The sequence below is a fragment of the Octopus bimaculoides genome, chromosome 26, assembly GCF_046866305.1.
Source record: "Octopus bimaculoides isolate indiv1 chromosome 26, ASM4686630v1, whole genome shotgun sequence".
Lineage (NCBI taxonomy): Eukaryota > Metazoa > Mollusca > Cephalopoda > Octopoda > Octopodidae > Octopus > Octopus bimaculoides.
Window position 1 is genome coordinate 10,733,210 of NC_142953.1, and position 17,531 is coordinate 10,750,740.

Genomic DNA, 17,531 nt, shown 5'->3' on the forward strand with positions numbered 1-17,531 from the left:
AATAGTATACATTTAATACACATTAGAGATGCCCATAAAGGGTATCTAACCCGCTAGAAAGAGCAGCCAAGGCTCTACACCACAAAATAGGGATAATTTCGAAAAGGAATGAAAAATAAAAAATAAAAATAAATATAGATGGTAAATGTTTTTATTTTTCATTCCTTTTCGAAATTATCCCTATTTTGTGGTGTAGAGCCTTGGCTGCTCTTTCTAGCGGGTTAGATACCCTTTATGGGCATCTCTAATGTGTATTAAATGTACACTATTTTACATATATATATATATATATATATATATACTAAGTTGTAGGATTCATTAGAATCTAGGTATTTCAGGTAGGTTGTGTAAAATCACCTGATGGTGGTGGATTGGATTCTTGTCATGATGTAACCAAAATGTTCATCACTAAAATGCTGCTGAAACAGCTGTTATGAATTTTAAAACTCCACTTGTGTTGTGTTCTTACACACACACACACACACACACACACGCACACACACACACACACACACACACATACACATGCGCACATATTGCCATTCACTACTAAATGAAGATGTTACTAAGATCACATTTCCTTCCAGAAGTTTCTTTATAATGACCCAAATCATTATCTGTAGTGGGGGTTGCGGGTGGCAGGGGTGGCCACATACACCATTAATCATTTCCCTTAACTGTTGGTATATTCAACAAGCATCACCGTAGGTTGAGGTCAGGTTGGCTAAATTGTAGGTTTTATTTCTAGAACCCTCTATAATTACAGAGTGGTGGTGGCGGCATGTTAGTTTGGTGGTTTCAACCACGTTGGTATGGGTGATGTTTTTGTTATTACTGTTGGTATTGATAATAGTAGTGGTGGTGTTTTTTTTTGTTGTTGTTGCTGGTGTTAGTGTTGTTGTTATTGCTGTTTATTTATCTTCATCTTTACTCTCTTCCTTTACAGCATATACATACGTTAAATAGATATGTGTCTATATAAAACACACACACACACACACACACACACACACACACACACACACACACACACACACACACACATGTTGCAGTGTTGGTAGTGTTAGCCATGTTGCAGTGTTTATTTTCATGTCATCTGTGATGTGAACATCAGTGGCTGTCAAAAATATCAACAGTATCTTAAATCTTAATACTATTGTAATCAAGTGTCATAAATGGTAACACTGTCATAATCAAGTATCGTAAATATTAATACCGTCATAAACGTCAACAGGGTCTTAAATGTCAAGACAAACATTAATGTCAACTGTTTCAAAATGTTGATTTCCTGAAACAGTGATATCTCATAAATTTATTATGAATAGGTGTATAGTTAATTGAAGCACCTTTCAGTTTGTTATTGGTGCACCTGGATAGGTGAAGGGCAAAGTCAACCACAGCAATCAAGGATCTAAACACTGAACACAGTAAAGGAGTATAACTCATTACCACCCCGTATGGTATTCTGTCATGCACTCTGTCTGATCTCTTACTGACTACATAAAACAGTGGTTTGTTTGAGCTCACAACCTAAAAATGAAGCCTGTGTGATTGCTTTACCTGCTAGAAAGAGCAGTGTGGTCTCTCTAAAATCACACGTCTTACCTTCTTAAAATGAGTGAGAAGTGACATTGTTGGGGTGTATGGTTATGGTTTGAAGACCTTTGATATAAGAGCTAGCTTGCTCCATCAGGGATTACCTGGTGTTATAATCAAGGTAATGGTAATAACACTATACATATATATATCTATATATCTGTGTATGTGCATACATGTATTTGTGTATATAAGTGTGTGTGTGTGTGTGTGTATACACCTCTCAGAGGTGAAGAGTTACATTTATCTTTGGCTTTAGTGTCTGACAAGACATTCACAGGGCTAAGCCCTTTGTGGATGCAAAACCATTGGTCACTCTATGACTGGACATAGACTTAACTACTTATATATATATATATATATATATATATATGAAGTGCATTCCAGACGTGTTGAAACTTTTTAGGAGAGACAGTTATAACTTTCTGAGATTATTGAAATTTTAGTATATCATTACCATACATTTAATAAGCTGACCTGCCAACCTTTATTATTCCAGATTGAAGGAGGCAGCTATAGCAGTACTTTAAACACACTCTGGTAAACACTTATCATTATAGCTAACTAATTTGCAGAATGCAGTTGGGGCATGAAGACAATTTAGAAGCTCACTGTGCAATAAGATTCAGTGTTAAACTGGGTAACAATGCTACAGAAACTTATGAAACACCCCAGACTGCTTATGGACTAAATTGTATGAGCTGAGCATCTGTTTTTCACTGGCACAAAAGGCCAGGCAAAGCAAGTTCAAGAACATCTTCTATAAACGCTGAGTTCCCTCTGGCCAGACAGTCAACAAAGGGTATTTTGTGGAGGTCTTGAGGGAGTTCAAGAAGAAATTTCATCCCCAAAATCTAGAGTATCTGCACCATGATAATGCACTAGTCCACAATTCCATCCTGGTAACCAACTACTTGATAGAGATGGGCATCAACACTATCCCTCACCCTCCCTGCAGTCTCCAAGCTGAAGGAAAACCTTAAGGGCGGTCATTTGGAAGACACTGAGAATGACAAGGGTCCTGAACACCTTCAGCTTGGAAAACTTCTATGGGGCCTTCATGAAGTGGCTGGAGTGCTACAACAAGTGCATTGAAGTGAGAGGATCCTACCTTGAAAGAGATTAGAGTTTTGTACTTTGAAATTAATAAATGTCTCTCTTGAAAAAGTCTCAAAACTTTTGAAATGCACCTTGACACACACACACACACACACACACACACACTCATTGGTAATGCTAGTACTATATCCATGGTAACTATGCTATATGCATATGTGTACACACGCACAGTGATTTTGAGCTATTGTTTTCTTCAGTTAAGAACGTAAATCTCGTGTTGTAATTTAAAGGACATTTTGTTTATGTTTGTTTGTTTGTTTTTGTTCATTCCAGCTACAACAGACAGCCATTAGCTGTATACAGAAGAATGTGAGAAAATTCATGCTTATCCGAGACTGGCCATGGTGGCGATTGTATGTCCGGGTCAAACCTCTACTTAATGTCCACAAAACTGAGGAGGAACTAAAAAACAAAGAGGTCAGTTCTTTAAATTTTAGTTATTATACCTATCTATCTATTTATTTATCTATCTATCTATCTATCTATCTATCTATATATCTATCTATCTATCTATCTATCTGTCTGTCTGTCTATCTATCTATCTATCTATCTATCTATCTATCTACTTTCCTCTCTACCTTCCTACCTATCTTTGTCTGTCTGTCTTTCTATCTAATTTTTGTTATATACATGCAATATGTTTCATATACATATATGTTTCACACACACACACACACACATATATATGTGGGTGTATGTAAAATGCATCACTGCCGGTGCCACATAATAAAGCACCCATGCCATCTTCACGTAGAAAGCACCCAGCACTTAGGAACAACATCCAGTCATAGAAACTAGGCCAAATCAGATTAGTAACTGGTGCAGCTCTCTTGCATCGCCCGCTCTGGTCAAACCATGCAACCCATGCCAGCATGAAGAATGGATGCTAAAGGATGATGACAATGATATTGATTAATTAGCACATCCATCCTAAATTGGATTGGTTATTTAGAATGCCTTAGACTGTGGCACACGTCTCAAGAAATCATCTTATGTAGACAACAAATGTACAGTTGTCTGTGCTTTTTAATTGGCTAACAAAAATTTTGTCATCACCAGCAAGCAGCACTACTGTATCACATAATATGTTTGTAGCCCCCCACCAGCTTTATGTGACATCACTGGTCGTTTGTAACAAGAGGCTTCTCGTAAAAGCTCTGTAAAAGGGGAATATATGAAATAATGGTAGTAAGTGTTCCATACATGTGAGAAGTATGCTGGTATGGACCCAGGATATATGTATATAGCAGCAGCACTGTCCCTTATGTGTGAGCATTATTCCAGTATGAGACCCAGGATGTTTGTGCATGTAGCAACACCACTGTTCCGTATATGTGAGCAGTAGTCCAATGTGGGTCTTACTGAGTTGAAGATGACCAGTTAAATGCAATGGAAGTAGTATTGGACATTGAGGGACAAAAACCTAGTCTTCTGGATGTGTTTGAGAAACATTTCAATTTGGATCTTACTTGTTGAGCTTTGTACAAGATCAGCAACTGATTATGGGGGAAGTATTTCTTGGTTCTTAAGAGATGTCCAGTTTAGGATGTTATCTTATGTTGGTACTTGTAATAGCAGCAGCAGTAGCAGTATTGTCCCAGATATATGGACAGTTGTTACTGTTACACAGATTAACATTTAGTATCTGAAGTGCTGTCCCAGTTCTATGAACATCCTGGATATTAATGTGAATCTGGGATGTTATTATTTAACAGCAGCTGCAACACTGTCCCATTGATGTGAGAACAATATTGTTTCTCTCTCTCAAATAATATATATCTTCTGTCTCTGGTCATTGTTATATCTATGTGACTGTCTGTACCAAGATCATTATTGTGTTAATTATCTCTCTCTCTCTCTCCCCCTCTCTCTCCCTCTCTCTTTCTATCTCTCTCTCTCTATATATATATATATCTTTGTGTGACCCAAGATCTCTGTTGTATTTCAGGCTGAATTGGAACAACTGAAGGTGAAGTTTGAAAAAGTTGAACGTGAGAAGAACGAATACAAGTTACACTGTGACCGACTTGACTCCAGAGTAAGTTGTGCTTATGTACACACATACACATACACATACTCCTGGCAACTCTTACGATATATGTTCTATACACACACACACACTCGCTACTGTATTATATCCTAGTGATAAAACTATTAGACCTCGTGGATATATGATGCTATTATGGCCACTATTGCATGGATTTAATTGTTGCTGTTTTGTTGTTGTAGCTCTCAGAATTGAACGCTGACCTCGCAGAGGAAGCAACAACCACCAGCCATGCATCTGAAATGCTTGAGCAAGAAACTGCTGAACGAATGCGTCTTGAAAAGGAACTCAAGGATGTCCAGGTAATTCATGTTGTTCAATATTATGACATTTTAAAGACATTTGTCTAAAGAAAATTTTTCTTTTTGCATGACTTAAAAATCTGGTGTGGTTTACTAGATGAATCTTCCAAAATGTTCTGAGTGTGAAAACTTTACCAAAAAGGTGTGAAGTTTTCCTTAAAAGCAATTATTGCTGCTACCATGAAGCTCTCATGAAAGCAAAATATATATGTGCATAGGCGCAGGAGTGGCTGTGTGGTAAATAGCTTGCTTACCAACCACATGGTTCCGGGTTCAGTCCCACTGCGTGGCACCTTGGGCAAGTGTCATCTACTATAGCCTCGGGCCGACCGAAGCCTTGTGAGTGGATTTGGTTGATGGAAACTGAAAGAAGCCTGTCGTGTGTGTGTCTGTGTATATATATATATATATATATATGTGTGTGTGTGTGTGTGTAAAAAATTTAGATTCCAATATGTTTGTGTGACTGTATTTGTCCTCCCACCATCACTTGGTGTGTTTAAGTCTCTGTAACTTAGTGGTTTGGCAAAAGAGACCAATAGAATAAGTACTAGGCTTACAAAGAATAAGTCCTGGGATTGATTTGTTCGACTAAAGGTAGTGCTCCAGCATGGCCACAGTCAAATGACTGAAACAAATTTAAACAAAAAAGAATATATAAAGTGATGGTAAACTTTTTCTTGCTGCTTGTCAATTTTTTTTTTTTTTAATAATCTTGTTATTGGCAAATCACTTACATATATCCATATGTTTAGTTTTAAGTAAGATAAGCAGCCCACCCCCACTTTCGAATATCATTATATGTCTGGGAATTTAATAAAATTTAACTTGAAATAGATTTATAAAAATTGCACCTTGACTCTTATGACATTTCATTGGGAAGTTTGAGAACTGAGAAATACAGCATGTATATTTTAATGCTATGCAGGTAGCATGCAAGTTATCCCTTTTTCTGGATGGTGTGTTTGGTCTACCTCACAAATTTCAGTCATTCATAATCTAAGTTGGAGTTTATTTAGCCTAATCAGGAAACTACTACAGTATAGACCAGGGGTGGGGAAACCCCCGCGAGCCCATTGTATTGCGCCCGCAGGCTTGTATACTCGTATGTACAAAATATATAAATGTTTCAATTATAAGATTTATACAATATTCCTATGCCTATTTTCGATATAGGTCGCATTTCTACTATTTGAATGGGAATTTTGCTTTCACTATAAAACACATATTACTAGGCTTGTACCACCCCTTTGAGACCCGACTACATTAGCTGAAAAATATAGAATACCTCATAAGTAATATAAACGTCCTAAATTCAGTGGTGGCATTAACCCTTTAGCATTTAAACTGACCATATCCGGCCTAAATATGCCTCCTGTTTTATGTTCAAACTGGCTAGATCTAGTCTCTCACACTTATCCTATAATTCATTCTAAATATGGACAGTAATGTCATCAAAATCTCGAATCAATGAGATAATACAGGATTAATTCAAAATAATATGAACAAATAAGCTTTGCACTTGTCAGAGTAATTTGAACACTAAAGTGTTAATGAAGATGTTACGTGTTAATTTAATGTGTTAAACTTATCTTTATTAATGTATATCGAATTATACATAGATATATACAAGATTTACACAGATATGAGAGTTAGAAGATATGATCTGCCCATGGACCATTTTCTTAGGAAATTTTTGCCCACCGCACTATAAAGTTTCCCCACCCCTAGTATAGACGGTGATGTAATGTGATGTTTTCAGAAGGTAAAAGTGAAGTCTGAAGGCAAGGGAACTAACTCTTTGTAATATAGATGGAAAGTTTGCGTTCTGCAGGATGTATGTTGGATATACATCTGATGTTTCTTTGTAAGTGGACAAGTAAATATAAGTATTTGTGTTTGAGGAGGGGTGGAGTATTAATGACATGAAATTTGAATATTCACATTTTCCATTGCTTAATGACACGAAAGAGAAAGGGAGAGAGGCCTGTCTGTATTTAACATTATTTCACCAACTATCTGATGTGTGCATGACCTTTCATCCACAGGGTAAATACAATCAGACACGTCGACAAAATGAGAAGCTGGAGCGTGAAGTGATGCAATGTCGTCTTTGGCAAGCAACCTCATTTGATGGTGATGCAGAAGAAGATACAGCTGATGGTGAGTTACCTTAAACATATACCTTCTTCCCAAATGTTGCTCTGTTGTAGGGTTAGAGTTTGTTTGCTATTTAATGCACAGTCAGCCTTGGTCAAGCAGACTTATGGTTAGAGAGATTCCCATCTTTTATTTTTTCTCAGAGAACTGGTGAAATCCTACTAAGAATTTCTGAAGTATGGAATAAACTACTTGCATCAGTTGTTACCTGTCAAGGCACTACATCTTTCAAAACGTCCATGCTTCCTGAAATTTGCCAACAGTACACCCGATGCTGATGCCCCCCACCATCCCAATTTCTTCATCCCCCTCATTTGTTAGATTTCTTTTAACTTTTCATCTTTCCTGGATGTTATTAGTAAAAGTATTTTTTAGTTTAATCATCACATCTGCTCCCACATAATTCGGGGGCCTTGTGCTGGCTGATGTCAGAAGTTGTTGTTATAAAGGTGGATATTGAAAGAATTGTTACAACATTGGATAAAATAATGCCTTGCTATATTCTGTTCCCCTTGCTTTTCGCATTCTAAGTTCAAATCCTTTCAAGGCTAACTTTGCCTTTCATCCTTTCAGAATTTATAAAATATATCAATTTGCCCAAACACGAAATATTCCTGGTTTTGTGTCTATATTACAAATTATTATTATTAACCCTTTAGTGTTCAGATTACTCTGTTAAATGTAATACTTTTTCACTCAAACTGTTTTGAATTAATCATGCATTATCTTATAGCTTTGAGGTTTCAATGATGTGATTGTTTATTTTTAGAATGTCAATGTAGGTTAGGTGTGAGGGGCTAGATATCGCCAGTTTGAATATAAAACATGTAGAATATCTGGGCCAGATATGGCCGGTTTAAACACTAAACGGTTAATAATAATAAAAATAATTATAATGTGGTGGTGGGGAGACAGAATTATCAACACATTGGACAAAATGCTTTGCAACAACCATTAGCATGTCAGGCAAAATGCTTAGCAGTATTTCATCTACCTTTACATTCTAAGTTCAAGTGCTGCCAAGATTGACTTCACCTTTCACCCTTTTGGGGGTCAATAAAATAAGTACCAGTTGAGCACTAGGGTCAATGTAATCCACTTAAACCCTTACCTCAAATTGCTGGCCTTGTGCCAAAATTTGAAATCACTATTTTTTTTTTCCTAAGATTGTGAGCCTAAAGAATCATTAAGCATACAAGACAAAATGCTCGTCAGCATTTCTTCTCAGTGACTGTATATTCAAATTCCGCCCAGGTCAACTTTGCTTCTCATCCTTTCAGGGGTCAATAAAATAAGTACCTTTGAGCACTGAGGTTGATATAATTGACTCGCCCACTCCCCCAAAATTTCAGGCCTATAGTAAAGCGAATCCTTATTATTTCATAGGTTTTATTTTTGTCATGCTTTGACAACACTACAGAGTTCTGTGTGCTTTGGGCATGTGAGGTATTTGGTTTTGATTTTGTGTTCTGTTGTATTGATAGTAGAGTACATAAATGTCTACTGTGCCTTAGACTTATGTTTTATGTGTCGAGCGTGGCCATTGCCAGTACCGCCTGACTGGCTCCTGTGCAGGTGGCACGTAAAATACACCATTTTGAGCGTGGCCGTTGCCAGTACCGCTTGACTGGCCTTTGTGCCGGTGGCACATAAAAGCACCGACTACACTCTCAGAGTGGTTGGCGTTAGGAAGGGCATCCAGCTGTAGAAACTCTGCCAAATCAGATTGGAGCCTGGTATAGCCATCTGGTCCACCAGTCCTCAGTCAAATCGTTCAACCCATGCTAGCATGGAAAGCAGACGTTGAACGATGATGATGATGATGTGTAAGTCCTACAGTACTCTATGTAATTTATGGCCAGTACCCAGTAGTATTATTTTCTGTAGGTTATGTAATATAATTCCAGAGGTTCTCTACTTAATATGTAAGCAGTAACTAGCACTGCCATCTTTTGGTGTTGTGTGTGTGTGTGTGTGTGTGTGTGTGTGTAAGTCCTGGGGTTTTGTGTTTTGAATTTGTTTGCATCTTTTTTCATCATTTTAATCAATACACCTGTTATTGTAGTGGATTATATTCTTATTATCAATATTATTATTGTTGTTATTGTTATTAACACATCTTGACAGCATTTCAGGTTGTGTGAGGTGTTTGATATGTAGGTATGTGTGTGGACTACTGTAGTCCTCACTAGTTTACAGTGTCTCAAACTTGTGGTCTGTTTACAGAGAGTGTTTACAAAGAACGCTACGAGAAATCCCGGAAAGAACTTCACTTCCTGAAACAACAACTACAACATCAACACGAGGAAGAACTACAACAAGAACAGAACATTAAGCGACATCTAGAGAAAAGGGTATTTGTTACTATTTTACTGTTCTGTCCCTTGAACCCAGTGTTAATGCCTCTTGCATCAGTGTCCCCTATGCCAATAACCCCAATCTCACTGACTCCTGTTTTCTTGACCCTTGTCTCACTGACTCGTCTCAATATCCACCTATCTCAGTGACCCTTTCTAACACCTGTCTCAGTGTCTCCTACTTCCATCTTTTCTATCTCCCTGAATGTTGTTTATCTGTTTTCTATTTCCTCCTGTCTCCTTGACTCTTGTTTTTCTGATCCCTGTATTAACTGTTTTTGTTTCTCTGACTTTTGTGCTACCGTCCCTGTGTTACTGTCATGTGTCTCGCTGTCACCTTCTCTTTGTTTCTGTATCTCCACATACATAACTGCTGCTTTTAACTCCTGGTGAACATTGATCTAGCAGACCTATGATCAGATTTTCCAGTCACAATCATCCCATCTTTTATTCACACATAGCATATCTAAGACTACATTACTTGAGCTTATTTGAAGGCAGGATTAACTGCAATTTCGACCAGGTTGATCAATCAACAGTCCCCCCCCCCCTCTCATTGTAAACACATATAAGCCACATTTGTTACTGTCCCCTAATGGAAATTCCAATTTTGTCCTTGACTGCTGTTTGAACAAACCAGTCCAAAATTTTGCCTTCCAAGCTGCTGCTATGAGAAAGTTCTGGATGAGAGGAGCTTAGATAAACTTTATTTGTCTTGCTGCGAGTTAAGTCAGTTGTTTTGTCAAATATCTGTTTATTTACCTGGCTGACGTCCTCCTAAGTTAAGTCTGCCTTTAATTAGCCAGCCATTCCAGCACAAAATTTGTTTTTTGAATGGTTTGTCATGTGGCCATTTGTAGATTCTATTTTCAGCAGCTTCCAAATATAAAAAAGAAACCCTTCAGTGCTAAAGAGCTTAAGATCTCAGCAGTAGTTTGTTTTCAGCATCTTCCACTTGTGATCTTTTCATTATTCTGTGATGAGAAGCAGTCAAATTAGATAACAGCAAAATCAATACTAAATTTGTGTTTTGTGTGTGAATCTCAGTGTGTGTCTATGTGTTTGTATAAATACATGTATGTGTGTGTGGTAAGTAAGATATAGATGTATAAAATAGACATATACACTCATATGTATGTTCATTTTATATCCATTTTACCATGCTTGCATAGGTTAGATGTACATATATTATTGAGACACTGTTTTATATCTGTTTATGTTTTATTGAGACACTGTTTTATGTCCTGTCACTAATGCCTACCTGTTTTTCACTAAGACAAGTTATTGACAGAAGTGACAATAACACTATTAATTGTGACTGTCATAGAGTGTAAACACCTGATTCACACATGCATAGGCACATGCGCACACACAAACACAGTCTAACTTCCAAACCAAAGCCTTTACCGTAGAGGTGAAAGTGAAAAGTTTGTGAGAAAATCTTGAGACTTTGGGCAAGTGTCTTTTAATATAGTCCCGGGCTGACCAATGCCTTGTAAGTGAATTTTGTAGATAGAAGCTGGAAGAAACCTGTTATATATGCATGTGTGGATGTATGTAGTGTGTGTGTATATCTGTTTCTTGACATCATGTGATAAACAGAAACTGTGAAAACCCATCGTGCGTGCGCGCTTGTCTCGCCTGCTCACTGCATGACAACCAGTGTTGGTTTGCTTACATCCCCAGTATTTAGCAGCTGTGTAAAAGAAACTGATAGAGTAAGTGTGAGGCTTAAAAAAAAAAAATCTAAATACTAGAGTAGATTTCTTCAAGTAAAATCATTCAAGGTGTTGCTAGAATATGGCTACAGTCCAATGACTGAAACAAGTAAAAGATAAAAAGTTAATTAGATGGAATAGGGGGGGGGATTGGAAATGAAGGGAGATAACCTGAGTTTGTGTACAAATGTGAATAATGAATAAAAAGGCAGAATTATATGAAACATTGAATGGGAGATGAAAAAGACAAAAAAAGCTAGAACATGTTATGGAAGAGGTCGAGGCATAAAATGCTAACTGTTGAGGTGAAAGTCTGTTAGGAAAAGGTCATTGTAATACCTTATCCTTGTCAACCTCCACATACACCATTTGACCTTTATTCTTTATTTCCCTTCATGTTTTTGAGTATTTACTCATATGTCAAACCTACACACATTTTTCCCCACACACGCACACATGTACACACACTTACTCTCATTCTGGTAGCTTTATGAAGTAAAATCTTGTTTCCAAATACACACATGTAACAATAACATTTTCCACACACTTTTACCCCAACAAGCCAAACTACATCTCTTCTCTTCCTCACATTTCCTCTTTTATGCACCATGCTCATCACTCACTCACCAATCCTGTCCCCACAGCCCTGCTCACTGTATCATTGCTATCCCATAGTCCCCCACCCAGGTTTTCACCAGCTACTGCACTATTCTTCACTATTCTGCTTCTTTGACAATACCCTGCTACTTATATATTATGACCTTTGTGCTTGCCACCATCTCTCTCTCTCTTCCTTTACCCTAGCATCCCATTTATATCTGATCCCCATTCCTTGTGAGTATACCCCAGCACTATATCATCATCTCTTTCCTGCACTCTTGTTGTCTCCCTTTCTCTCTCTCTCTCTCTCTCTCTTTCTCTTGCTCTTCCCTCCGATTGGATAGCCATGTACCTCCTTTACAACAGCACACCTGTTTCTGTGCTCATTCCTGCTCTCTCTCTCTCTCTCTCTCTCTCTCTCTCTCTCACATCATGTACCTCCCCTACACCAAGATACCTGTTTCTGTCACACTCTGTGCTGGTATGGTTTTTATGGGTGGATGCTCTTGTGTGTGTGAGTAGGGAGAGAGAGAGATATTAAGTTTGAGTATGAGACATTTGTATGTGTTGTTATTGCAGTGTCAGGAGACGACAGAGGAGAGAGAAACACTACGCCAACAGGTGTGCAGTCAGAAGAAGAAATGCACCAAACTGAATGCTGAAATGCAAGATATTAAGCGACATCTTGATGAACAAACATCTCGTAATAACGACCTAGAAAGAAAGCAAAGAAGGTACGTAGATGTGTGTGTGTGTGTGTGTGTGTGTGTGTGTGTACATTAGTGTAGAATTTGTTTTTTTGTTTGTGTGTAGAGGGAATGTTTTGTGTGTATGTGGAGAGAGAAAGAAAGAGAGAGAGACTTTTGTGTGTGTATAATGTATGGGAAGACTATGCTTTTGAGTGTGTCGTCATCATCATCATCATCATCGTTGTTTAACGTCCGCTTTCCATGCTAGCATGGGTTATCATACACAGGAACACAATCTATTGACCGATTTTAACACCATCACCTACTTCTGAGCATACTTTAGTAGAAGCATTTGGGTCAGGTCTCTTATTTGAGGATTTCTTCTTTTCTACCTTCCACTGGTCTCAGATGACTTGAAAACATGCCTGGTCATGGAAAAATAGTTTTCTTCAAAACAGATGAGGATTGGTGACAGAACGGGTATCTAGCTATAGAAAATCCACCTCAACAAATTCCATCTGACTCAGGCAAGCAAGGAAACTTGAATGTTGAAGCAATCCTGATGAGGATCATAGTAATATGTATACGTGTATGTGATTGAATGTTGATATTTCACTTACTGATATTATGACCAGTTATTCTATACATTCAAAGACTTGTGTAATATAAAAATATCTTCCCTGAAAAACAAGTGAGATTTGGCAATGAAAAGAGCATCCAGCCATAAAATCTTGTTTCAGAATCAGTTCCTTTCTGAGACAGGTTTGCATGGAAAATTGGACATTGAAACCAAGTGAATGAATAATATATATATATGTTGTGTGTATGTGTCTATATATATATATATCTATTTATCTATCTATCTATCTATCTATCTATCTATCTATCTAACAAAACAGAAAAATGGATTTTTTTTTTTCGTATTATTTATTCTCCATTACACATGTTTCATTTTCTAATAGGAATTACAAAGATGTTAGACAGACATGTAAGGAATTTACTAATTGAAATCCATCAGACAGAGAAAGCTTTTTATAATATCTAATTTTCTCTGTCTGATGATTTTTCTAATAGAAAATTCCTTACATGTCTCTCTAACATCTTTGTAATTCCTATTAGAAAATGAAACACATGTAAAGGAGAATGAATAATATCCAAACATTTCTGTTTTCTTGTGTTGTGTGTGTGTATGTGTGTGTATATATATATATTATCTATGAAACAGGGACAACAGACGAAGAGAATGTTCTTTATGTTGCATGTCTTGGTTCTCTGTTTTTTTCGTTGTTCGAAAAAAAGTTGGTTTTCTATGTTTTTGTTTTTATGTTTTCATTCCTCATTGTGTCCACGTTTTTTTTGATGTCCTGTACCCATATATACACGTATATATACATATATATGTAGGTATGTACATATATGTATGTATGCATATAATTATATATTATTTTATATGATATATATATATATATCATCATCACCATCATCGTTTAACGTCCGCTTTCCATGCTAGCATGGGTTGGACGATTTGACTGAGGACTGGTGAAACCGGATGGCGACACCAGCCTCCAATCTGATTTGGCAGAGTTTCTACAGCTGGATGCCCTTCCTAACGCCAACCACTCAGCGAGTGTAGTGGGTGCTTTTACGTGTCACCTGCACGAAGGCCAGTCAGGCGGTACTGGCAACGGTCACGCTCAAAATGGTGTATTTTATGTGCCACCCGCAACTTATAAGGGATAAGTGCGTCCTTGTCTTGTATGTGATTTTTCCATGGGTTCCTTTATCATCCTTCTGTGCAATTTTTTACTCTTGTATATTTATATATATGTGTGTATGTTTCTTCCTCTATCTAGGTTTGACAGTGAACTAAACATGTCCCAGCAAGAGTGTCGTGAAGAGAGATCTCTCAGAGAAAAGATACAGAGGGAAAAGGAAGAATTCCAGGCTCTTAAGTATTCCTTGGAACAAGCCAATAGTGTAAGCTCCATTTGTGTCCATTTGTGAGTTTCTAAAACTCACACAATATTGTTTATGCCATTGTTAGTTTTAACTTTGTACTGCTAGCTCAGTCAATCTGTCTGCTTACCTGTTTATGTGTCCTTCTTCCTCTCTCTCTCTCTCTCCCCCTAATGTGTGTATGTATGTGCGTGTGTGTGTATACACACATATTTGACGCTGAGGCTATACTTCTTCACTACTCCAGTGTTTGTGAGTCAAGGAAAACTCAGAGTAGTGACAGTGAATCCTCAGCCTCACATGAATGAACAAATGCTGTTTACATTTTTATTCACAGCCATGTTGCATTGTCATGTCTGTTGTTCATAACTTTACTTCACAACACCTTTGTTCTGGGTTCTATCCCACTGCACTGCACAAGACTCTTCAACTACATGGTTGAATAGACTAATTCTTGTGACTGGAAATCAATGAATGGAAGCTCTGAATGTGTGTGTGTATGCACCTGCATGCGTGTGTGTGTACAAATGAGTGTGTTTACTGTCTTGTGTTTGGTGCTTGAGAATAAGTGTGGTTCAAAGTATTGGATGATTTTCCTTCCTTTTTATATCAATGTTGATGAACAATACCACTGTCAGTTAAGAGTTTCCAACAGGATTCAATCACTGGTTCTCTTCATATCATATGTAATAATGAGAATGACAAGGGAGTATCTGTACCTTGGTACAGAATAAATATCACAAGACAACTTTGAGCTCTTTGGGCACTGGTTTTATTTTATCTTTTATTCTTCAATTTTCTTGTCATTCACTGATATACACCAGTAAAAGATACAAACACACATACCATTCACTTTACAAAGTGTATTGATTGCATTGTACTTATCATGACACCAGCACTAGAGAAGTTATACCTTCAGCAAAGATTAAGCCATTTTTCTCTACTGGCATTCTGTCAGTTACAACACCTTCAGTTCCAGTTGATTCCATCAATGGAACAGCCTGCTCATGAAATTACCATGCAAGTGGTTGAGCATTCCACAGACATGTCCACTCTTAACATAGTTCTCAGGTAGATTCAGCATGACCCAGAATGTGACATAGCTGGCCCTTTGAATTACAGGTATAACTCACTTTGGCTAGCTGAGTGAACTTTACAGTGTGCAAAATACATTTTGTTATAGCATCATGTTTTGTAGACTAAAGATAACCTTTCGGTCATGTATCAAAATGAGTGATGTTTACTCTGAGTGCCCAAGTAACATGTACTCATTACTTAACCCTTTCGTTACCAACCCGGCTGAAACTGCCTCCAGCTCTGTTGTACAAATGTCTTGTTTTCATAAGTTTCGAATTAAAATCTTCCACCAAACCTTAGTCACAATTTATGTTCCTAACACTAGCTTAATGATAACTAAGTTATTTTACTAAATTCTTTATAATATTTAAAATTAAGTGAAAGAAACGCAGAGCATCTCAAAATAAATATGGTAACGAAAGGGTTAAACACTACATTACCTAATAATATCAGCTTTTCCCACTCCTTTCATCTCAGTCACCTCCTTTTAACTTATTCCCATCCAACAAACACTCCTAGATTTACTATCAACTACCATTATTGCCAATGTTAACAGACTCTTACTATTTTCATCACATAAGTTTATTCACACTGTTATACAGTCTCTCAGTGGAGGCGCAATGGCCCAATGGTTAGGGCAGCAGACTCACGGTCATAGGATCACGGTTTCGATTCCCAGACCGGGCGTTGTGAGTGTTTATTGTGCAAAAACACCTAAAGCTCCACGAGGCTCCAGCAGGGGGTGGTGGTGAACCCTGCTGTACTCTTTCACCACAACTTTCTCTCACTCTTACTTCCTGTTTCTGTTGTGCCTGTAATTCAAAGGGTCAGCCTTGTCACACTGTGTCACGCTGAATATCCCCGAGAACTACGTTAAGGGTACACGTGTCTGTGGAGTGCTCAGCCACTTGCACATTAATTTCACGAGCAGGCTGTTCCGTTGATCGGATCAACTGGAACCCTCGACGTCGTAAGCGACGGAGTGCCAACACACAGAGTCTCTCAGTACCTCTTGTCATACCAACCCACCTGAGACCACCACCTCCTCTAGTTTTATGAAGCAACAGTTCCCCTTTGTAAAATATTCATATTCAAATTAAAATCTTCCATCAAAATTTCATGGGAAAGCCTCTCTGTTATGTTTCAAACACACCAATTAATTTGGTTATCTTTATTATGGAATTATTTACTCAGCTCGGTGGAGGGTTAAGAGACTCTCTTTCATTCTGCTTAATACCACCCACCTACACACTTGTATCTTAACATAACATGGCTCAGCTGATTCCATTCATGCTTCTCTTTAGCCAAATATAAACCTATGTACTATGACATCAAGGAGAGGAAGGTAAGGTCGGATAGAGAAAGAGAGATAAGGCCTTCATTGACGCAATAGCTAGGTGGACAATTATTCTTTGATTTTGGATTTTATCTTCTATCATTGTCTCACACATTGTCACCAAAAGTGTCATTGGTTGAACATTTGGTTGTCTTGGTTGTTCATTTTCATTGAAATTAGCTAACAGGAAACTGTTGGTTAAAACTAATTTCTCACAGAGCTAATTAATGATTGCTCTGTGATTAGAATACAAAAGAGTAGCACTTTAGAATATAAAAGAGTAGAACTGTGATCTTAAAATCTCTCTTATCCTTTCTCTCTTTTTCTTTCTCTCTCTCTTTTCTTCTCTCTCTCTCCCTCTCTTTTTTTCTCTTTCTCTCTCTCTCCCCCCTCTCTCTCTCTCACAGCTTGGTGAATTTGGTAAATCTGGAGATTACTGTCAATTTACATGTCACATTTGTTTGTATACGTACACACATACATACATGCACACATACTTACCTAACCTAACTAAAATTTTCCCCACACATAGATATACACACACCATACACAAACATACACATGAATTGCATGT

The 17,531-nt window shown here is 37.6% G+C and overlaps 1 protein-coding gene across 5 annotated transcripts in view; it reads left to right on the forward strand.

The window, feature by feature from the left end:
• The window catches only part of LOC106883030 (unconventional myosin-XVIIIa), a 230,263-nt gene that overhangs the window by 177,671 nt on the left and 35,061 nt on the right, over nt 1–17,531 (forward strand). For all 5 annotated transcript variants that reach the window (XM_089342766.1, XM_089342767.1, XM_089342768.1 and 2 more), the window contains 7 exons: nt 2,989–3,132; nt 4,664–4,753; nt 4,945–5,064; nt 7,113–7,227; nt 9,451–9,578; nt 12,479–12,633; nt 14,442–14,565. In XM_089342766.1, coding sequence (XP_089198892.1) covers nt 2,989–3,132; nt 4,664–4,753; nt 4,945–5,064; nt 7,113–7,227; nt 9,451–9,578; nt 12,479–12,633; nt 14,442–14,565 — 876 coding nt within the window. The remainder of the gene's footprint in view (nt 1–2,988; nt 3,133–4,663; nt 4,754–4,944; nt 5,065–7,112; nt 7,228–9,450; nt 9,579–12,478; nt 12,634–14,441; nt 14,566–17,531) is intronic.